This window comes from Molossus molossus, unplaced genomic scaffold (assembly GCF_014108415.1).
Source record: "Molossus molossus isolate mMolMol1 unplaced genomic scaffold, mMolMol1.p scaffold_m16_p_4, whole genome shotgun sequence".
Lineage (NCBI taxonomy): Eukaryota > Metazoa > Chordata > Mammalia > Chiroptera > Molossidae > Molossus > Molossus molossus.
The window spans coordinates 113025036-113048639 of record NW_023425377.1 but is presented as its reverse complement, the minus strand read 5'-3'; the positions used below and the strand labels follow the sequence as shown (position 1 = coordinate 113048639).

Sequence of the window (23604 nt, the reverse complement as noted above, 5' to 3'; positions counted from 1 at the left end):
TACTTTAAAAAGTGACGAGCTCTGTGCAAAGGTACGGACTCTCCTGAAGGGCAGCAGAATATGCCACAGCAAAATAGGCTACATTGGCATAAGGGTCATTTTGAGCTGAAACAATTGAGAAGTAGATAAAGAAATGCTCTGTTCTCCCCCTAAATGCCTAAAAGCAGGACATAAACTTGCAAAGGTGTGCCCCTCTTTGTACCTGGAAGAGAACATTCTTATCACCAGTGATTGGGAATCGTCTCTGAAAGGGATCTGCACAGACCTTACTAACATGACCTTGTCTGCCGTTAGTTCCCCCCACTTGTTTACCTCCTCACAATTTGCTGATCAGAAACTCAAAGTTCCTTTCCTCTGTCTTGCTATTTCTCTAAAATTTCATTGCTCTTTTTCGAAGATGCTATATAAGCTCAAGTTCTAACTACCTCTTTGAGTTAGTCATCACTAACTGTTCCCATGTGTATGTGTGATGCACATGTTAATAAACTTCGGTTTGATTTTCTCTTGTTAATCTTTTATGAGTCTAATTTACAGGGCCTCAGCTGGAGAACCTAGGAAGGTAGGAGGAAAAACATTTTTTTCTCTTCCCCTACACCATGTAAAGATGCTTCTAAGCAAATCCCATTGTGTGAGGTATGAGGGAGGAAAAGGTTTTTCAAGGAGGATAATGGGGCGGTTCTTTTGGCCATAGGCATCTGAATATAATCATATATGTGATAATAACTGACATGTTTTCCAAAATGCTGTTTGCTTGTTGATATAGTTCATTTCTTTATCTAAACCTCTCTTTCATTAGTTTTGATGCAGGGTGTTTGCCTTTACTTTGTGGACTAGTAGGAACAGTATTATATACTTAACAGAGGAGGGAGAGAAAAGAGAAAGAATTAGCTCAGTGAGACTGAGTATTAGCAGGCATCAATAATTTGGGTTAGATATAATATTTAATATACCAACTTTACTGTATCTCACAGTTTATATTCACTCTAAATGATTCATCGAACAGCCTTTTTAAAATTTTTTTGGTAAAGAAACCCAATTTATATCCTTCTAAGAGAAACTGCAGCCAGAATGTTTAGTAAAAGATGTCAAATACCATCTGTAAGTGAACAAAACACAGGTATTCAAAGTCAGGTTAGTATGGAGAAACTGCTCAAATAAGCCAGCTGCAAAATCGCCAGGGGTTTGTGAGTGCACCAGCGACACAGGTTTTTCAATCAAAAAGTCATCCTATTCACACCTGGGTCACAGCGACAGGAGAAGGTGTTGGCTGGGATATGAACAGCCCAGTTTATATGGGGAACCTTGCAGGCAATGCACTGAAACCTGTGTTGTTTCGTCTTACAAAGACACACCTAGACCTGACTGGAGAGAAGGGAGGGTGAAGCACTATAAGGCAGACAAAGAGATGAAAACACTCCGGACAATAACTCCCCCCCGTCCCCCCACCTTTTATTCCTGCATTTTATTTATCCTGGCAAAATATAATGAAAAGAGATACCCACTGTAATGGGAATTTCATGAGCCCTGAGCTGTGCTTTCTTCTTTAGTTCATTTTAGAGAAATCCACTTACACAATGAAAATGTTTCCAGCGCTTAGCTTTCAACGTATATTTATTTGCCTTATAGCAGTCACAGGACACTCAGTTAAAAACAACGGAAACCAAAACACCCTGCCCTGTATTTGGGCATCTAGTGGGTCGGGATCACATTTGGTGAGTGGACCTTGTTCACAAGAGGATCAGGGTGAATCTCATCAATCCTTGGAAGGGCTGCAATGACACAGCATCTCCTGAGCACGTGGCCTATGTCAGGGACACAGAGATGAAGGACCAACAGGCACCAACGACCAGAGTGACAGGCTCCTTTCAACTTCCCTTGATTAAGAAGACGTGGAGTGTGGGAGTTCAGGAACTGTAAAACAATTCTATAAGCTGCACAGAAAGGGCTCGGTGAGCTACAGGACGTGCTTTCTAGCAGAGAAGGCTGAGAGCTTGGCCAATGGCATGGGAAGTTCTAAGGATGGAGTGAAAACGTCCTCTCTTTGGTGTAATGTAGGCAGGGTGCTACCCAGTGACGGAGGACAGAGTGGGAACGTCTCAGATTCCTCCCAGATGCAGACTTCGGGATCGGCCTCCAGAAGCCGCAGGAAGGCAGGAGGGGAGCCAGGTGCTTCGGCAGCGAAGCGGGGTGATCCACGTGCCTTCCTCAGGGAGGATGCTCTGTTCTGGGGCGAGCTTGGACGGGTGTTACACTCCTGTTTGGCTGGCCTTTAAGAATTCTTAGCAAAATTCAAAAGTTGCTACCGATGTTTATTTTTCCGGAAGTCAAGCATGCTAAGTAAAATCCTACCCAGACTGGATAGGTAGAAACCCCGCCAGAAGCCCCAGCTGCTGAAAGTCACGATGTTACTAGTTTTGGAAATAAGCCACCTGGCCACCTAATCATTCTGTTTTAAAAACAATTAACAGCTGTTTTCTCGACTCATTTATTTACAAGTAGGTTCTGGAGAAGTTACACCTCCCCAGGAATAGTCTGGAGCCAAATGCTATTTAGTACAAAATCTGGTTCCATTGCCCGAAGGAGCCTTGGAATCGACACTCAGGAGCTTTGCAAGTATCCTGAGCAATGGGAACTAGGTCGAGTGATGTGACTGTCTCCCTGTAATTGTGAGTACGTGTTCTACAGATGCTGGAGACCAAAGACGCACGTACACATGTACCCCCGTGCAAGCACACACACACACACACACACACACACACACACACACGCACACACCGCCCCTCCCTTGTAAGAACCAGTTGCAGCCAGGGATGAGCAAAGTGCAAACACTGAGTCGATTTTCTAAGTCACCAGTGTCTGGTAGAGGAGTTGAGTTTTAACTAATGTTTCATGTTCACAGTAATTGATTTTCACCTTGAATGCATTATGCATTTACAACCCTGGTCTAAAAATTTAATGCACTGCCTTCAAAACCTAGCCCAAAGCCAATGTCACACAAATTGATTTGTGTCTGGGGTATCCACTGTAAAAATCAGCGTGCAGCCGGCAAAAGGCAGCTGGTACAGGGGAGACATTCTGCCAGTGCATGCCCTCCTCATGCCTGGAGTGTGCCCTTTCCAGCAGAGTCACTCTGAGAGTCCTAGCGTAGCCCGCTGGAATTAAAGAAAACCTCTGCTTTCTGATCTGATCCTTCCTCCTTCGGTGACATCCCGGGACCATTACCATTCTCTTTACTCTGCCTTAGTGTAGTGAGGGGCGGCAAGAGGGAGGCTCGGCACAGTGGAGGGCGAGGGGAGGCCAGTTTCTGCATCCTGTCTGGCTTCTCTTAGCCAGGGCCTGCGTTTTCCTGACATCTCTCTGTGCAGCCCTCGGACGGGGTGGCCTGGCTGGCTCCCTGCCCTCACACAGCAGCTGGTGTCTCACCAACCACCAGCCTGTGGGCTCCACTTGCTATGGGCCTGGGAAAGTCTTTCCCTGGGGTGTCAGGCCAGCCAGCTGGTGGGGTTCTCTTTGCAGTAGTGGAGAGATGCGATTTTATAAAACACACAACGGAGGTCCCAGCTGGGGGTTCACACTGGAACGAAGCTCCAGTCTCCGCAGAGATCTGAGTTCAGCAGCAGCTCTGAGCTGGGTTCCCAGCAGCTGTCCTCCTCCCGGGGTGGGGTGAGCTGGTTCCCTCTGAAAGCTAGGTAACTGGGGCACAATTAGAAGGTGTGGCCTGCAGACCTCTGTGATGACAGCGCAGGGGTCACGACTGCACAGCTGGCCCACCAGGCCTCTGTGGTGTCCCGCCAGCGCCCCTCACGGCAGCCTGGAGGAAGGCCGTGAGCTGCAGGTGCAGCGCCTTGACACAGACAGATCAAGTGCACACGGGGAGAAGGTCGTGATGCTCCCAGACTGAGGAGAAGCGAGAGGAGAAGTGTTTGCAGACACGGGCATTCTCTTAGGGCCTCAGCCGATGATGCCCCTGCTGGGGGATTGCGGGGACAGAGAAAAGCCAGGGGTGACGTTTTCTCCCTGCTGCGGGGGTGATGCAGAAAGACAGACATGACGATGCTGTAGACTGTGCTGTGCTTACCGGGATCCCTAGGGCTTTAAGAATGTTCATCTTGCACATGGGACAGGTGCGATGGTCTAGGAGCCAGGGGTCAACACAGGACTTGTGGAAAAGATGCCTGCAATGAGAACCACACAGCTTAGCGCGGCGGCAACTGCACACACTCCCGAGTCCGCCTGAGCCCAGACCTGTCCAAGGTCACTCAGCTGCTCATGGCAGGGTCAAGACTCAAACCTCCGTCTCCTCACACCTGGGCCAAAGTGCTTGCTGTTACCCCTACAGCGATGAGGCCAACATCTGTCTGGGTACCAGGAGTGTCCTCCAGGATTCCAGTTTCAGAAAATGTACAGAATGTGGAAACAGAGATTTTTCTCTTTCTCAACAGGAAGGATGTTTGCGGCAAGAACTCAAGGGGAGAACCTTGCACAGACCTTTCAGGGTAACATGATGGACGCTACGTGTACATGACCCCAGGACTTCTTTCCCCACAATCGGAAGACAATGGCTAAATAAAGGCTCATCTCCATTAATATTTGGGGTCTGACATAAAGGGCAGAAGAGCTCCTGGAAGCATTTAACGACACAAATGGCCTTTGAAGTTGTTACGGCTGCTGGGTGTCAAACCAGAAGCCAGAGTGGAAGGTGCTGTGACCTTCACTGTTGGCACAGCTGATGGGCCCCACGCCGCCTCATTTCCCGTGCACGTGGGCATGTGGGCAGCTCCTCACGGCGCTCCCTCCCCACTCAGACACTCGCTGTTGGAGTCAGAAGCTTGTCTCTCACTCACAAGACTAGACCTCGGGCAGAAGCAGTCAGGAACGCCTGCCCGGGCAAGGAGAGAGCTGTCCGGCGGAGTGCGAGGCTCTCTGGGCACTCCACCCATCCGGACCCCCTCTCCTCGGTGCCGCCCCGCCCGCACTGGGCCCGCGCTCCCCTCTCCTCCCCTGCTAACCCTTCTCACCTGTCCTTTGTGTCAGGTGGCTTCAGGCCCAGTACTCAAAGGACCCCTCATATTAGAGAAGGGTGCAGGAGGGCCACCTTTAAACTGAACTGGGGGAGACCCACGTGCCAGGGCTGGGATCAGCTGTACATGGAATAGGATGGGACTGGCGAGGAGACAAAAGGAGAGTGGCATCTGGGGTGTGTCACTGTGTGTGCGGATTGCTGTTTAGAATCCCTGCAGAATCCCTGCTTGGGGGGTATGGATCTCATTCATTCGTTCCCCCACCCGTGCCTCCGGCCAGCAGGGGGTGTCTGCCAAGAACTGTGTTCGTCACTGGGAGCTGGCAGGCTAGAGACCGGGCCCCTTCCCTTACGGAGGAGAACAGGGCAGGCAAACACTAATAAGATAATAATACAACTACACTGTTTAGTGACAACAGTGCTAAGTACCACATTAGTAGAATAGGGGTTGGGAGGATTATAACAAGGAGAGTTTCCCAGATGTAGCACCGAAGCTGAGGCCGGAGGGCTGCACGGACATTATCCACCTGACGGGAGGGGAGGGGAAGGAGGGTGTTCTAGGCAGAAGTACTGGGTCAGACAAAGTCCTGAGCTGGGTACTGGAAGGAGGTGGTGCCAGCCCAGTGAGGGAGGGGCTGAGGCTAGACAGAGTCCCAGCCTGCTTAACCACCCTCCTCCCCTCCCTCCTCTCCCCTCTCCCCCACTGCTGCCCCCAAGCAATCCTCCCTCCCTCTGTTCAGGCTCTACGTTGGGGGGGGGTGGGGGGCATGTTCCTAATCTGGATTTGCTCACCACGGGTGTTCCTCCTGGGAACCAAGTCAAACATTCTGGCCCCTCTGACCAGCCCTGGGAGGCAGGCTCTGTTGTGTCTGCCAGAGTCAGAATGAGGGCCCGTCACTAGCTGTTTCAGCTGAAACAAGTCACTTAATAACTCCAAGTCTCACGGCCTCATCTGTAAATGAAGATCACGTGGAGAAGACTTCCTGCGTGTCCAAGCCGCAGAAGTCAGTACTTATTCTCTGACACCCTCGGGGATTTCTCTCCATTCACCGTCCTGTTTTATAGCCTCTGTGATGGTTGGGGTTAGCTGGGCCAGGCTGTTCTACCAAACACGAATCTAGGGTATTCTGTAGATGTGATCAATATCTATAATCAGCTGACTTTAAATAGAAGAGATTATCCCAAATAATCTAGGTGGGCCTCTAAGTAGTTGAAAGGGTTTAAGAGCAAAACTTTTTTAAGAAAAGCCGTTCTGGCTCAAGGAGGCAGCACCAGCTCAGTGTCCAGCCTGCGGGCCTGCCCTGCACATTTCAGACTTGCCAGCCCCGACGTCACGAAGCCAACGCCTCGAAAATACACAGTGAGAGATAGGGTTCTCTGGAGAATGGAGCGATACACCCTCCAACAAGAATACCAAGTCCATGAGAGCAAAACCCTTGTCTGCCTGATCACTGTTGTATCCCAGCATCTAGAACTGTTCCTGCAACAGATGATGCTCAAAAAGTATTTGCTACCTAGATGGATATTTATCAAAGGCCCCGGCACTCCTCACTGCCTGCACGTGGTCAGCAAGTCCCACGGACACCCTCTTTTTTATCCTCACCCAAGGACATTTTTCCATTTTTTGTTCAGATAGAGTGGGAGGGAGAGAGAGGAAGAGAGAGAAACATTGACGTGAAAGGGACACATCGAGTGGTCGCCACCCGCACGACCCAACCAGGGCCGGGGACAAACTGCAACCGAGGTACATGCCCTTAGCGGGAACCGAACCCGGGTCTCTCTGGACCGCAGGCTGACGCTCTAACCGCTGAGCCAAACCGGCCAAGGCAGAATTTCTTTCACATTCATTGCGTCTCTTTCCTCAGTGCTGCTCCCTCATTCAGTCCCGTTACCTTTTCCCTGCATTACTCCAGTAACATCCAAACTGGTCTCCAGGCCACCAGCCTTTCCCTGTTCTCTTCGTCCCCTCTTCCTCGCCGGATTCACCTTCTTAAAATAACGTAGGAGCTGCGTCACTCCCTTGTTCCGTCCGTTCTGGTCTGCGCTAGGAGCTGGGTGCAAAGGTGAATACCACAAGGTCCCTCCTTGAAGGCGGTGCCACAGCCCTGCGGGGGTTCCTCGGGAACGAAAATGCCAAGGCCATCGAAAGGCCACGCTCCTGGATCCGTTTTCTGTCTGTTTGATCTGAGGCACGTCTAAGATCTGAGACTCAGGTCCTCATCTGTGACATTTCCCCTTATAGGTATGGAGTTTGCAGGTGAAGAAGTGTGTGTGTGTGTGTGTGTGTGTACGTGGGAAAGAGAGGGAATAAATAATGCCCACAAAAATTAAATCACAAGTCTTGTCCTCCTTAATGGTAAGCGACCATTAATCTTATCAAGACCACTATTGCATCTTATTTTTAGATACTAAGTTATTACTGTGATTTCTGCTCTTCAGAATAAACTTTCAAATGTTGAAAGCAAGTAACTGAAATTTTTAAAACATCATAGGAACAACCAAGGACAAACAAAAGGTGCTGAGATGACACAAGGGGGGATCGTGTGGATGATGAGCTGACATTTCTATCACCATTTTACGTGTTAACGGGTCAAATAAGAATCCTTATCATTGGACTGCAAAACAATTTCTCCCTCCCAAATGGAAAGAACAATAAAAGTCACTTGACTAAATAAACAGAGGAACAGGGACAGAATCTGGACTTTAGAGAAACCAACAGTTTAGTAAACTTCTCTAAGGCAAGTCAACCTCCACTGTCCCGCCGGTAGGTTCTCAGGAGAGCAGCGCCCCTTCCCGTGTTTTGACACAGGCTGGATGAGGACGTGCATCTGGAGAAGCAACAGGACAAGACTTTCTATCTCAGCCATCCTTCAAGCTGGAAATACTGTAGGGGGTTGGCCGAACTCTTCTCCTTCCTTACTCTCTGGAGGGAAGCAAGGGTTTAGCAAGCACACTGGAAAAACCTGATGTCTGCACCTACAGAATGATGCCGAGAGGATGCTGGGTAATAAACAGGGTCTCACGTTTCTAGCAGTACTGAAAACCCAGCAAGACCTGTTTCCCCATCTATTGATTCTTGTTTACAAACTTTTACCTGAATGTGTGAATTCCACCCCACGTGAATGACATTTTTCCCCCACCGGGAAAAGGAAGGGATGTCCCGGCCTTTCCATTTCATTCCCTGTTTTGAGCTATTAGTCCCTGCCACCTCCCACTGAGATTAGGGTCCCGTGGTTTTCATTTTGGTGCCAGTGCATGTGTTTCATTCCCCTCGGTGATGTGGTCCTCCGAGTATGTGAGTCCTGGGGACATGACAATCCATTCTCCCAGCAGCATGAAGTATTTCAGTAAGACACTTCCAAAGCGCCTATGGGCGGCCAAAATGTTTCTTCAGAGCCTCGGAATCTTATTGGCAAAGTTGTCAATGAAATAAGAGCAAGTTTTTAATTAACAAAACAAATTTAATTTAATTAATAAACAATACCTACTGGTTACCGAATGCCTACTATGTTCCAGGCAAGTAACATACATTGTTAATTCACAAACGGCCCTATAAGGTAAAAAATTATTATTCCCCTTTTAGGGAGGTGGAAGAAGCCCCTTAAAGTAAATTAAATCACCCCAACAGCTAGTAAGCTGCAGACTAGGACCCAAACCCAGTCCCACCCAGTCCTTCAGCAGGTGTCTTTCCCAGGTCCCCTGCCCTTCCTGCCCCGCCTCCCCCAATAAACTGTCACCGGCAGGTGTATGGCCGTTGGAGAAATTCAGAGCGTTATTCTTTGCAGGTGTATTTCCGTGCTCCAGCTTCAAGGAGGCAGTACAGAGGCTGGGGATCGGGCAAAACCAAAGGGAAAAGTGATCAGCCTTTTGCAGTGGCTCTCAACCTCCCTCATGCCGTGACCCTTTAATACAGTTCCTCATGTTGTGGTGACCCCCAACCATAAAATTATTTTCGTTGCTACTTTATAACTGTAATTTTGCTACGTTATGTCTTAGGCGACCCCTGTGGAAGGGTTGTTCGACCCCCAAAGGGGTCACGACCCCCAGGTTGAGAACTGCTGCTGTATAGGGTCTCACTGTGCTCCGGAAGGACAGTGCTTTCCAATCCCGGCTCACCAGGCTATCCTGACACCAGTCCGCTCGGTTTGCCCGGGAAAAGGATGACAGGTCCCTGAGGCTCTGCTCTCCCCCTTCCTTCTCCGCCTGCTCAAGCGACCTGCCCCGCAGCTTTCCACCGAATTTTCACACTTGGATCACGAAGTGTCCCAGAGAGGAACATCCACTTTTTTGTCAAGGTTCTTCTGGACGTGGTCTGGCTTCTCTCTCTTGCCTGAGCTTTCTGAAACCCAAGCAGGTTACCCCTCCCCCCCTTCCAATGCTTCAGCGGCTCCCATCGCCCAAGCGCAAAGTCAAAGTCCCTGAGCGCAGCAACAGAGCAGCCCCGTCACTCTGCCGGCCCCTGTTCACCCACACTCCCGCCACGTCACAGCTGAGTCCCTTCTCTCCCTGACAGCCCACCTCTTCCCCCAGCTCTGCCGCGGAGAGTTCGGCTCTTCTCCTCTGCCCCCTCTGCTCCCCCATTTGTTGCAGCTGCTGAGGACGTGCCCTGGTTTTCAGGGCTTGAGGACCAGCCTTGGCTTCGTGACCTTGGCTACTCTATGACACTGCCCTTCAATTGCCATAGCAGCCCTTTGAAGTACTATCACTGTTGGGGATAACCTTTCAGAGGACGCGTATGACCATTCAAGGACAGAGGACACAGACCCTTGGAACGCTGTGTAAGACGCTAGAGTATCATGGTGTTTGGCATTTTTTGTGTGTGTTTTTGAATCACTTGTTTGTGTAGGGGTGACATTAAAACGACTTTAACCACTGGTGCAGCTCGGGCACTGACCCACCAGAATGGACCCAGCGATACACAATGAGCACAGCCCTCCAAGGCTCGGGTCCCCTGGCTTACTGCTATGTCCCGAGTGAGCCCGTGACACCTCTGACCGCAGCGACAAAGCGCTTCTGTGTGCACAGCCCAGCAGTGTCCCTGGAATAGCAGGGCTCAGCACTGTTCGCGGAAAAGACCTCCCCGAGTTCACACGCCCCGAGCCACCATGTAACGAACATCAACGCAGGTCCCCGCAAGTGCGCTGAGCTCGTCTCGAAGCAGTTCCCTCATTCTCAGGGACTCTAAAATACGACCAGTCTCTGCCTTCTTCTGGGGGCCAGGGGCTCCGCATGAGGTCGTTCTGGGTGTTGATGAGCCGGCTCTGCCTCGACAGCCAGGCAGATGTCACCCGGGCCATTCCTCCCGTGCAAGTCTCACTCTGGGGCACTGACTTATGGACCTGGGCACAGCGTTACTCGGTGAGAATGACGGAAATGGCAGTGGTGGTGGCACCGTCAGTGCTGACTGAGCCCAGCGTCGATGGGCACGGCACAGGAGAAACGTGTGCCACCTGCCATTCCTACCCGGAGGACAAAGAAGTCTGAATTGCTCGCATCGATGTCCTCATTCGTCGAAATGCTCCTACAACCAAGTGAATTCAGGGAGGATGGCACCTGCCAGCATTCGACGGCCTTGGCTTTGAGAATCACACGGACATCGCTGGCTTTTCTGCACATCATCTTTTTCTGACCCAAATGCCAGGCCTGCGGCCCAGTCACTAGCCACCCGGGCACTCCGTGTGCCACGGACGCTCTCTACACTTTCTCCGGCGCTGCCTTACGCAAACCGGCAGGTTGAACCCCCGCCCCGTCAGTCAGAAAAGAGCTTCGGTGGGGAACGGCAGGTGGATTTCTCAGGCACACAGGAGGATGTCTGAGTGCGAAGACTCCTGTGTATTGTCAAAGAGGTTCCAAGCCGACAGCAGAACCCGCTCCGGGGAATTGGGGTTCTGAGAGAAAGAAGGGAAATCAACAGAGAAGAACAAATTCATGGGTGTCCCAGGGGACGTTGTACGGCTTTTGCAGAGCGTTGCGCTGGGCATCGGGAGCTACAGGGGTGACTCGGACGGGGTCCTGCTGGTGAGGGTTTTAGTCCGTGACCGGCTCCTGGGAAGACAGTCCGCCCCGGGTGCAGGTTAACGTGTCAGGGGTGAAGCAGTTTTCATTCTTCGTCTCGGCTGACTGTCCTGGGACAATCCCCGGCGCCTCTGAGCCCTACCTCCTTCATTATCAGTGAGGATGACGACAGTGCCGATCTGAGGCCTCCATGGGCACTGTCCCTCCAGTCCACTGGCTGTGTCTTCCAGGCACAGGGAAGGGGACGGCTTCTCCTGGCGGTAGCTGTGGGCATGTGCCTCATTCTGGCCAACACGTTGTGAAGAGAAATAGCACATTGCACCTCCGGCCACGGCACTTATTACTGACCTGTCCACGAACGATGTTGGGGAGGGTGACTGCTCGCCAGGCTGACTGGCTGAGGGGACGGTCCCCGCGGACACACGGCAGACACGGGATGCTGGGCGAAGCCACGGAGGGTTGGAGGGATTCTGTTTGCTTCTGCTGGGGCAAAGCCCAGCCTATCCTGACTGGTGAAACACCTCGGAGGCTCGTCGTAAGAACTAAATACTTGTTTGTAAAGTACTTGGATAGTTAGCGTTCAGTGGGTGATTGCGACATCAACTATTTCAACTGATGTGAGTACAACATGTGAAGGTAGTAACTGGTGATAAATAGATACAAGCAAACGTGCCCCAGAATTCAGGGAAGGGGGCAGTTACTTCGAGAGGAAAGTAGGAAACTGAAGGATGGGAAGAGCTTGGACACGTGGACACGGGAGGAAAGAAAGCTGAGGAGGAGGGACGGACACGCTCCACGGTCCAGCTGGTGCCGTGCAGCAGAAACTCACTGGGTGCAAAGCTCGATTTTAGAACAGGACGTACACCTGGAAAGGGTGGGTCCAAATTAGCATTCTGAAACCATCTCGATGGACTGAGTGGGAAAGAGGTATGAACGGTGAGGGAAATAATCAAGGACCTGAGCCAGACATCCCCTCATTCCTTGTGACGATAAACTTCTTGTCATTAAGTGAATCCCTTCCACACTGTCTCATCTTTCTCGGTCTCCTTAGACAAAGTCCTTACAGCGGTCACCAGGTTGCGTTCCGGGGCCTGGTGTGAATCGGGCCAGCTCAGCAGACACGGTCCCTCCTGCCATAAACCCCGTCCAGCTAAACCAGTGCTTCCCCGTGGGGGCGACTCTGCCACTGGGTTTGGTCTGAAATGTTTAGCCCCATGATGAGAAACGGCATTCCCCGAGCCCCTCTATTTGAGTAAACATTGTTTAAAATCAGGAGCACAGGAAAGGGAGAGAGGGAGCCAGCAGCGGCCTATTCTGGTGGTGTGGACACACAATTCCTTTGCTGAGGCAGGCGGGGATGCTGGGTGAGCAGGTGCGCCTGCAGGAGGAGGGGGAAGAAAGTTACAGCTCACCACTAGCTGTTCTCAGGCCCTAATAACCAGCTGGGACTCACGGTGGAGAAGGGAAATCCTTACCGCCGGGCTAGACGGGATCTGTTTGCTTGGGGTTCTCAGACGTGTGGCGTAGAGGGAGATGGGGGTTTCTGAGGCAGGTTCTTAGTCCAAACCATATCCCCAGAGTTGAGAGCACAGCACCCTCACGGGGCCGCAGGGGATGGGACCAAGGTGTCTGATCCACAGGCAGTGGTACAGTGGAAAACGGCCTCAGAAGTCAGAAAACCTGGCTTTGCTTTAGGCCCTGTGACCTACCTCTCTGAGTTAAGGTTATTTTCTGTTGTTGTTGTTTTTAAATTACAATAATAAGACATGACTGGCACCTGCTCCTTCAAATTACAGACTATTGTGATACCGATTAGCTATTATATGTAAAAGAGCTTTGTACCTAGGAGAGTGCTTTTCGAAGTTAAAGCATTGTAAGAAACAGTTGCTTACTTCGCCCCGTTGCCCACAACAATGGATTTAAACAGCAGTCAAGAAAAACCAACACAACTTTAAAAACTAAGAGACTACATCAGATCCTCCTGCTACTAAACAGTTTCTTTTCTTAGCTACAGTGGAAGAAATCGATCCTTGGGGAACACAAGTTACGAGGGAATTGCCAAAGCCTCCCTGCATAGCTGGTCTCCCTCCCTCCTCAGGCCGAGGGAGGCTCGGTGCTGCGAACTTGACCCCGGTCTAATTATATCATTTGGCTGGGGCAGCAAAGCTGGCTGGCACTGGTCCCGTCTGCCTAGCTGATTAATATAACTGGGGATCAGGACATTTGAAGTCAGAATGCCATCTTTACCGAGGTTATTACAGTTCAAGCCTTCTTTCCTAAGAGGGTGTTTGCTCTGTTGAAATATGACAGAAAGTCACCCACCAGTCAGCTCACCAGCACTGTCAGCTCCTTTCCTACTTCCTCTCACCCCGCAGATGAAGTGACGCACCTCATTTCTGGCTGGGTACACACACAAATCCAAAGGAACCAAAGAAAAGTTATCCGCACAATTTGGACTTAAAATTTATGTAATTTTGACTAAAGCACGAAGTGAGCTATTCTTTTTAAGCCCACAGCATAGCGTCTTTGGTATTTAAAACTTTTCCCCCATTATTTTAAGTGTAGGTATAAACACTGCCTAAATCTTGAGAAAGCTCGATGATGGAAGTATGTATATGTTTATGGACACACTACTCAGAGGAAGATACGCAGTTTACATCAGCCCAGAGAGACCTCTCCTGCCCCTTACCAGTCCATACCCACTCCCTGCCATGTACCCACCATTACAACTGTCAGCACAGATGAGCTTTGCTTGTGATTGAATTTCATAAAATGGGCTCATTTTTTTTTTTTTTTGCTTAACATAATGTTTTCAGGTTCATATGTGTTTTGATGTAGACTTATAAATAGACATTGTTTTTTAATGCTGCTTGCTTGCTATTCCATTGCATGTATATTATGTACACTAATTTGTTTATGCATTTTTCTGTTGTCAGACATTTGGCTCGTTTTCATTTTTTGGCTATTATAAATACGTGTGCTATAACAACTCTTGTACAAGTCTTTCTGTGAATGTACGCGTTCATTTTTCCCGGGTATATGTCCAAGGGTGGAATTACTAGGTTAGAGGGTGGTGTATGTTTAACTTGAGTAGAAACTGTCACATTTCCAAAGCAGTGGTGACATTTGAAACTCCCACCGTGCTATGTAACTTTGAATGTGGCAGAGGTGTTCTGTTCCTGGCAGTATGAGTTTTTAAAATAATGGTTTTCATGAACAATGCCTACTGAGTGGAATGCTTTACACCAACATACATTTCAGATACGTTTTTCAAAATGTAGTTACTTGATGTTATTTTATTTCTTGATAGGGAAGTATGAAGAGAAAGAGATAAAATGAATCAAGATAAAAAGTCATATTTTTTTTACCTTTAGTCAAAAAGCATTATCAAAACAATGTAAAATATTCAAATGAGAAAAAGCACTGTTTACTAAAAATATAAAGACACAAATTTAAAAATAGTTAATATTACATGTTATCAATTCTAGGCCATACCATTCCCCACCCACACACATTTCAACATTTTTAAAATTAGTAAGCATCTTATAGCCAATAATGATTTAGATGAGATATAATATGATACATGAAGAGCTTGTCAGTCAACAGTACTGTCGTACTGTCTCAGAGAACTCAAAGACACGAGAATGAAAACTAGTGCTGCCTTTGTATTTGGCTATCAGATGAGAAAGATGTTTAAAATGTTCTACCTCGCAGTCCCAAAGGGACACTAACGTAAGTGTTCTCGCATCCCACTAGTGGCCGTAACCATTAGCACCTTTCAGGAAAGCAATAGGACAAGAGTTATCAAGGTCCTTGAACACCACTTTGACCCAGTAACTCCACTTTTAGGAATGTATCCAAAGGGATCTAAATATAGAAAAAATATATAAACAATTAAGGTAATGATTTTATAATGATGAAAACTGAGAGCAATTTAAATGCAGAACAGCAGGAGGGCAGTTAACTAAACTCCAATAATGTGCTACTCTGCAACCACTAAGATATTTTAAAGTATTCCTAATTATGGAAAATGCTAACTTTTTAATAAAAAAGTAGAATAAAAATTGTATTAATGGCTCAAGTCTAAAATGTTTAACAAATATATTATCTATTTAACAACATACAATGTATAATAATAATATATGGTGTGTGTAGATATATATTTGTGTATATATATTATATATTACTTATATTATAAAAATTAAATATACCAATATCAATAATAATTATTTCTGGGTGGTGAGATTATTTTTTGTTTACTTCTTTATAGTTTTCTCTCTCTTCAAAATGTATTTATTAGCAATGAAACCTTGAAAGTTATTTTTAAAATCACATCCATATATACATAATGCCCAAAAAACGAACTTGCATAACATGAGCTTGAAAGAGTAAGTCAAACCTTAGGAAAACCACATTTATCACCGTTTTCAAAAAAAGGAACTTGGAAAAAAAACCTGTTCCTAATCAAGATATGTCACAGGCACCGGGGTAAGGTCAGGACAGACCATTTCTGCCCGGCTAGAAAGCGTCCCTTGTTTTCCACTTGGAGTTACAGGACTCGTCGTCAGAATCCTGATCACATTTCAACATTCTGTAAATTTCTTTTACTCATAAAGAGGCTGGAACTTTCTGTCCACACAGACGTTCAGTTCATTTGACTCATCAAAAAAAACAAACAAACCAAAACAACAACAACAACAACAAAAAAAAAACCAGACTGGTCCCTGGGGAAAACCTCTTAAGGGGCTAGTGTTTATTTTTAGTGCTTTCAGTAAAACTTGACTGTGATGCTTTGAGTTTTCCAATATTAAAATGATGTCCATTTTTAACATTAGATTACAATTCTTTATATCACGTTGTTTATAATGATCATGTCATGTCTGGCAAGGAGAATGATTGAGAGTCATACTTCCCTCCAAAAAGGGAAGTTCCCAGATGAACATCAGCATCCAACTGTGATGTCACCTTGGGTTATCATGAAAGGATCCAAGACATGGATCCCACATCAGAGTTTCAGGAAGTCAGGGGAGGCTACAGACGGTCCAGGTGGGTTTGTTGGAAGCACCCAATGAGAACAAGGAAACACTCGGACACACTGACCATCAGCCTTCTGGGGAGGCCCCCTGGACGCCAGCCAATCGTTGGGTGTATTACCCTGCTCTCACCTTCATTAGCTCAGTAAATCTCATTAACTTGATTTTAACGAGGTTGGGCCTTGGCAGGCAGATCTGAGGATACTTGCTTGTTCAGCAAGTTCTACAAATGGATCCCTTTACTGTCTGTCCTGTACTTAATTATTATTTTTTAAAATATGTTTTTATTGATTTTTTTAGAGAGAGGAAAAGAAAGAGAGATAGAAACATTGATATGAGAGAGAAATATTAATCAGCTGCCTCCTGTATGCCTGCCCCCAACCAGGGATCAAACCAGGACCTCTCAGTCCATGGGATGATGCTCCATCCACTGAGCCACACCGGCCGGGCTGGCCTGTACTTTATACTAGATGTCTCTGAGAGCTGCTTCTCTGGTAGAAGAAAACATCACCTGTCTTTAGGGACAGGAGTTCATAGGTTCTAGGAATTGAGGAGTCAATTAATAATCAGGTACATGTTAAAAATATATGTCAGTCACATCAACTGAGAAAGAAAAGTAGCTGTACGAGGATGATTTACCAGTGTCTTTGTCAACTGTAGGCACATGATACATGACAGAACTTCAACGAATCTATTCAAAGTAGTAGACCAAAATAGGGCTTTGTCCCCCCAAAACTCTTTTCCCAAATCTTCAGGCCTATTGCTTATAGGTTCTGACCCACATACTAAAATGTCATTAGGAATTCCTTGGCCGGTGAGGGTATCAATAACCCCAATTTGCACCTACAAGCTTCATCTGTTCCTTCACTATTAATTTGTACAGCTCTTTAACGATAACCACTTACTCTGTTTTCGATTTTCAGTCTGGCATATTACTGTGTTTAAATATCCACTTCATCTCTTTCAACAGCAATACTATTAGTCACGTTCCCATCATTGTAAAAATGTAGGTTTAAGTTTCAAAGAAAAACAACAGTGTTATATCTTGCCTGTCCTGAGTCACTACAGTGAGCTCCTGAACTGATACAGTGGAAACTGAGCCTCATCCCGAGACAGAGAAGAGAAAGCGGAAGGGCAGCACAAGTTTACACCGAGATCAACAATTATCTGTCCACGCAGCTGAGCCTCAGGGACCCTGGCACGGGCGTGTTCTGGGGCTGGACAACTCAGAAGAAAGTCTCTAAGTCTGAGAGTTAAGATAAGTCAAAGCTGGCCCTCAGTGTTTTGAGTGATAAAGAGAATCTGTCTCAGTGCTTGAAATCTGGTTCTTCTGTTATGGTTTTTGAACAATAGCGTGCTAGCTGTTGGATTTTTTTCTATTGTTTAGAATCAGAAGGCAAAGATAGGAGCATGTTTTACACAAACAAATACAGACGACCAGGTACCACCTGACACAGGCAGCCATTTGCCACTATTGCAAATGCTGACTCATGCTGGGTTTTCCTCCTGCACCTCCCCTGACCAGGTCCTTCTCTCTACGTCCCCAGTGCCAACACTCCTGCTCAGGCCTCCGTCGCTTCTGCCTCGGCTTTGCAATAGTCTTGAGGAAACAGTGAAGACAGGGGACACATAAAGTGGAGTCACTTCAACTGAGCTGCTAAAGTTATGAATGTGATGAAAGTCCTGGGATGAGGAAGGACTCGATTCCTGTTCTCGCTAGCCTGGGAGATCATACTTCTTGAACTTCCCAGTCCTACGGTAATGCCTGGATATACAGCTGGAACCGCAGATAACTTAACACTCCGATTACCCCCCGAAGGACTCACGTATGCAGGCCACCTGACTGCATACACCCTGAAGTACTCACACACGCGTCCGCCTGCATCCGTCATCCGGACTGTGACACCTGCCCGACAGCCACCCTGGACCAGCCCTACAGTGCTGAGAACGCAGGACTGACGATTCTCAAGAACGTGCTTTTTACTCGAAGAGCTTTCGACCTCTCTTTCTTCTCTGGACCACTATTTGGGTTTCTGTCTAAATCAGTGTCTCTAGAATAACTGTTCTTTTTGATCTCAAATAAATGCTTGTTGCCTTTCACTTTGGCCCTTTCATTTTTAGGTTAACAGGCTCTTCTCTAGTCTCCCCAACTCCAGTCAGATGCCTTCATGCCACATTCCGCACGGCGACAGTGTGCCCTGCACGTCACACAGCTGAACCCCTCAGCGGGTCCCAGCACCTGGCTACGAGCCAGGCTCCTCAGCGGGCCTTTCCGGTCCCAAAGGACCCGAGCCAGCCTGCCCCTCCCCTGTCCGCACACATGCATCACAAGTAACAGCTCCTGTGCGGCCCTGGCGGGCTCCGCTGGGCATTTTCTTAGTTCTGACTGACTACAAAACTCTTTCATCACGACTGGATGACAAACAATCCGGTAATTTAAATACCTAACCTTAGGAAAAAGGAAATACTCCAAAATGTGAACTAAAGTTAACACACATAGCTATTTATCACAGCCTCATTTATGACAGCAAAAAAAGTATGTGTGTGTGTGCAATTTAAATGTCCAAAAATAATCAAATAAACTATAGCAAATGTGATAGTATATGACAATTAAAAATGCTGACAAAGTTTTAAAGACATGGAAAATGTTTACTCTAGAAAGGTCTTAAGATGACATAGGAGACGCAAATATCTCAAAAGATGTCACGAAAGCAGAAGAAAACAGAACGGTGACAAAAAGACGAGTCAGGGATGAGGCCACAGAGACGCCTTGTGGGTACGTGTGGGCCACATAGGTGGCTCTCAGCTTCCTGTCAGCCAGCACAGACGAAACATCTGGACAGTATCCCCACTCAGTACCCACATATAAAAACATCCCCTGCTCGGGGAGAAATGCCGTTATTCTGCACATGAACTGCTGTGGCAGGTCCCCACGGGGAAGATACAAAATACTAAGACACACGGCAGGCTTCCTGGGGGTGATTCACGCAGAGATCCCAGATGCAAGTGACAGCCTTGGCCCCAGCTCACTCAGTTCCCTCGTGTGAATCCAGTAGGTGATGATGAAGGTGTTTAGTTTTCTGTGGATCTATCTTGTTGCAGAAGTAGAGATTCAGAGAAACAGAAGGACTGAAGTCCATTTCAATGAATCTTCCCCCAAATACTATTTTTTGTCATACTTCGATACACTTCATGAATTTATACTTGTACTTACGAAAAGTACCTGGAGTCAAGCTAGTCTGGCCAGATAACTGAAAATAGACTTATCAGAATGAATAATTAAGGGGCAGGAGTAGAAGCAGTGAGCTTAGTGAGAAGGCGACTTCAGGAAGACAGGAAAGAATCGAAGGCTGTAACGATGTAGCAATGGTACTAGGAACAATAATGATTCTAATAGCGATGATGAGAGTCACATCACATTACATTGTAATAATAGCAATAATAACAGTAGAAAGATGTACAACTATCATTATTTGTCAGGTTTTGAATTGAATATATAAAAACCAAATTTGAGATCAATTAGATTCTTGCATCAAAATCTAAGCTCCCTCATTAATACCTTCTTCTGTTAATAAAAGACAAGCCCTGGCCAATTTGGCTCAGCAGTTAGAGCATCGGCCCACAGACTAAAGGGTCTCGGGTTTGATTCCCGGTCAAGGGCATGTACCTGGGTTGCAGGTTTGATCTCTGGCCCTGGCCAGGGTCGTGCTGAAGGCAACCAATTGATGCATCTCTCTCACATGGATGTTTCTCTCTCTCTCTCTCTCTCTCTCTCTCTCTCTCTCTCTCTCTCTCCTCTCTCTTCTCTCTCTCCCTCACTTACTCTCCCTCCCTTCCATCTAAAAATCAATGGAGAAATATCTTCAGGTGAGGATTAACAAAAAAATAAATTAAAATAAAAGATAAAAGTCAGGCCTACATTAAACGCCCAGCACGCATGAAGCTGGCACCCTCTCCTGGACTCTGAAAGTTTTGGTGGGCACACCTGTCACATCTGGCCCTTGCATAAGCAGCTCAAGGGGAATGGACTCTGTGTTTGATTTCCTCTCCAGTACCTTCTTCTTCACATTCTGGCTACCGATCTCTTCACACTCATAAAGTATTTTAAGGAGTTTATTCATTTAATTAAAATAGCACTAGTAAAAGCAAGAATTGATTCTGACTAGCATGGGTCTGTTGCTAAAGAAAGCTGGTGCTTGGAGCTGGTAGGTATGCCTGTGCACGGCTTCCCTCCAGTCATCACCATGACAACGCGTAGGCGGAAAACCATTTCTTAGTTCCTCCGCACTTGTGCAAGGGTCTCCAAAAGAGACCGACAAGAGAATGATTTAGAAAATATGGTGGTACAAGAGCATCCACGCCTGAGTGACACGGAAAGACGCCCTACCCATCACCGACAGAGCAGAGATATACCCAGTGTATCGGGGTAAGGAGGCCACAGGAACGAGGATCAAAGAAGGAATACAATAAACTGAAACATTTTTGGAAACAGTTTTTTGTTTTTTTTTCTCCAAGGAGATACAAAGAATTCTGTGGACAAGCCAGCCTGGAAATACTGGGAAAGAGAGTCTATGAAGTTCACAGGAGCAAAGGCTTACTAATCCCCCAGAGGAAATTATCTAGCAAAAAGCAAATGCCAGTGCATTTGTTTGATGACATCCATTAGTAAGGGCTGTTTGGCAGAAACCAGCAACAGGCATAAAAATATCTTGATTTTGAAGTCAGCACAGAAAAAAAGTGTATGAGTTCTTCAAAGAGTGAATATGTGCGGCGAGTCTGAGATGGAATGGTCGTTAAGTATAACCTGAGTCTGGGGATGCTCGAAGCATCCTGCTGTTGAAAGCAGGGTGCACAGTACGGAAAGAAAAGCAGATGGACAGGAAGGAGCTTGAAGCAAAAAGATTCAAGGAATGAGCTGAGAACCAAATGATGATGTAGAAGGGAACCCTTCTACAGGCCCAACCGAACCAGTCTCGGGCAAGGGCTTGTGTAAATAAAATCAAAGTTCCTAAAGCTTTCTATTTTCTGGTGATAAATATCACAATGGTGAATATTTCCAAAACATTTTCCTGTAAGAGGAGAGCTGGCATGATGTATCACAACCATCTAAATACTGCTAAAGCCATGCAATGTGTCGTAATTAAAAACCGCCATCAGCAAGATTTTAGACATGGGGCATGGTGGGACATCTATGACTAGACTATTCTGCAGCTTCTAGCAACTGTATGTAGTCACAGGAATATACTCATGGCAGGGCTCTCAACAAACAAGCTATTTTACACTGAATGCAATACAGAGCTAAAGGCATGCTGTATCTAGTTTTTAAAACAGATTTTCTTAATTACATTTGTAAAGTTCGTTGGAGTCTCAGGAAAATGTTACTATTTAACTTTAATTTTCTTCGGATATATGATTTTTTTTTTCACTAGGAGCAGCCACACAGGGTTCTAAATAATCTCCGAGAAATAAAATAAGGGAAAGCACTCTCCTTGCTTTTAACTATCAGGTTTAAAACCCTGAATAGAATCTGCAGAGATGAAAGATGCTACACGGAGAGGCTCTCTGTGTTCACGGACAGCCAGTGTTTCTAGAAGTCACCCAGCAAACACCATGTATAATGTCGAGAGATAATTTATGTATAGTCCCTTAATATGAAGGAAACTACAAAATCTTTATGTGCCTGATTTAATGTTTTCATCTTAGAGACAGTCAGACATCTGTAAACCAAAGAAAGGAGCCCCACTCGGAGGCCGTGGCTGGGGCCGCCAGTGTGCGCTTCCTCGGGCCTGGTTCCCTAATGATCAATCTGCCTAAAAGCATTTCAAATACAACCTATTCCTCTTGAGAGTTTGTGCATTTATCTCAGTATACTGTTTGTTTTGTTTTTTATTTTTTTTATTTTTTAACTTATTTTTTATCCTCACTTGAGGACATTTTTCCATTTTTTACTCAGATAGAGCGGGAAGGAGAGAGAGGAAGAGAGAGAAACATCGATGTGAAAGGAACACATCGAGTGGCTGCCACCCACACGACCCAACCAGGGCCGGGGACAAACTGCAGCCAAGGTACATGCCCTTAGTGGGAACCGAACCCGGGTCTCTGTGGACCGCAGGCCGACGCTCTAACCGCTGAGCCAAACTGGCCAGGACTGTTTTTTGGTCACTTCTTTGTCATTTTGGGATTATTAAGCCAAGTCCTCCAAAGGCATACTTTATTTCCTTTGTATTTCTAATAAATAGTTCTTAAAGATGCACTGTTTTATGAGTAAATGGATTGTTTTCTATTTTTGTGTGTTTTCTATCTTTGTGTATTTTTTCTACTTTATTTTCTACATAAGCACTTCAAGACTTTTTCAAGCCAATCGTTTTAAGTGAAGACGATTTCTTCAAAGCAAAATTTAATTTTTCTTTTTAGAACACTTGTGCAGATGGAGAAATACTGAAAAATGGTTTTTTAATTACAGGACAGCTTTTAAGGCAAGTTTAAAGAAATTTAATTAAACTATTTAAATTTATTTCATTTTAACTGTATAAAAAGAATGCAGACACCCGAAGAGTGAATTTCAATTAGGGCGAGGGTTACATAAGCATCACTGGGGTGGGGGGGAGAGGGGGGTTTCCAACTACACCTGCCAATACTCTCCCCTATAGATTCTAGAAGTCTTGGTGGCAGGTTCTCACGTTCTGTTAGTGAAAAATAAAACACAAGGGAAATGGAATCTGCCTTTGGCTTCCTACTCATTCCTGACCATTTCCTGGCTGCCAATCCCTTCATGATCATTCACAAACTACTTTAAATATTTAATTAAAACAGCACTGTAAAACTGAGAATGGACGCTGAATATCATGGATCTGTAGTTCAAGAAAACTAGGCCTGGAAGCACGTTATCAAATGCATCACAGAGTTCTAGTTCATAGCGGTATATGTACCTCCTTTGGTGTCAAGAGGATCAGAAAAATATTTCAAGGAGAAAGGTTACACCAAAGGAAGGAGCTTTTCGGTTGTTTGATACTGACACACGGAAACATCTGGGCAGACAGGTCTAGCAGGTCTGAGCCAGAGGCACTGGGCACTGGCCACATTTGCCCGGGTCAAAAGCGGGCAGCCTAGTGACTCACCGGCAGGGCAGGATCCGGACCACGTCGCTGGGCTTGTACCCTTCGATACAGACTGCACAGTTGTCGAAGTCGGGCTCTGTTTCCTGCAACACAGAAAGCACAGTGAGCCTACAGTGAGCACAGCTTCGACTCCTGGGAAACTCCCAAGTAACACACCAAAGCACAGCAGCCCTGCAGCCAGGCTCCAGCAGTCTTGGGGGCAGTTTTCTTAATCAGTAATTTATTATTTACTGCCTTGGTTTCCAGTCACTCTAACCTCCACTTTTTGTTTCGGGTTCCACTGCAAGTGCTTAGGTGAGGAAACAATTTTTTATATACCATTACTAATAATGGTATTGTTACAATTAGAGGTGACATAGCAAAAACTCAAAGATAAAAATAACCTTTATGGAGAAGTATCTGAATGATATTTAATCTA

At 46.5% G+C, this 23604-nt stretch overlaps 1 protein-coding gene across 1 annotated transcript in view; it reads right to left on the bottom strand.

Annotated features, from left to right (window-relative positions):
- The window catches only part of RNF150 (ring finger protein 150), a 189662-nt gene that overhangs the window by 39279 nt on the left and 126779 nt on the right, over window positions 1-23604 (bottom strand). The window contains exons 4-5 of the mRNA XM_036240766.1: window positions 23187-23269; window positions 4079-4175 (exon numbers count right to left, since the gene is read on the bottom strand). Coding sequence (XP_036096659.1) covers window positions 4079-4175; window positions 23187-23269 — 180 coding nt within the window. The remainder of the gene's footprint in view (window positions 1-4078; window positions 4176-23186; window positions 23270-23604) is intronic.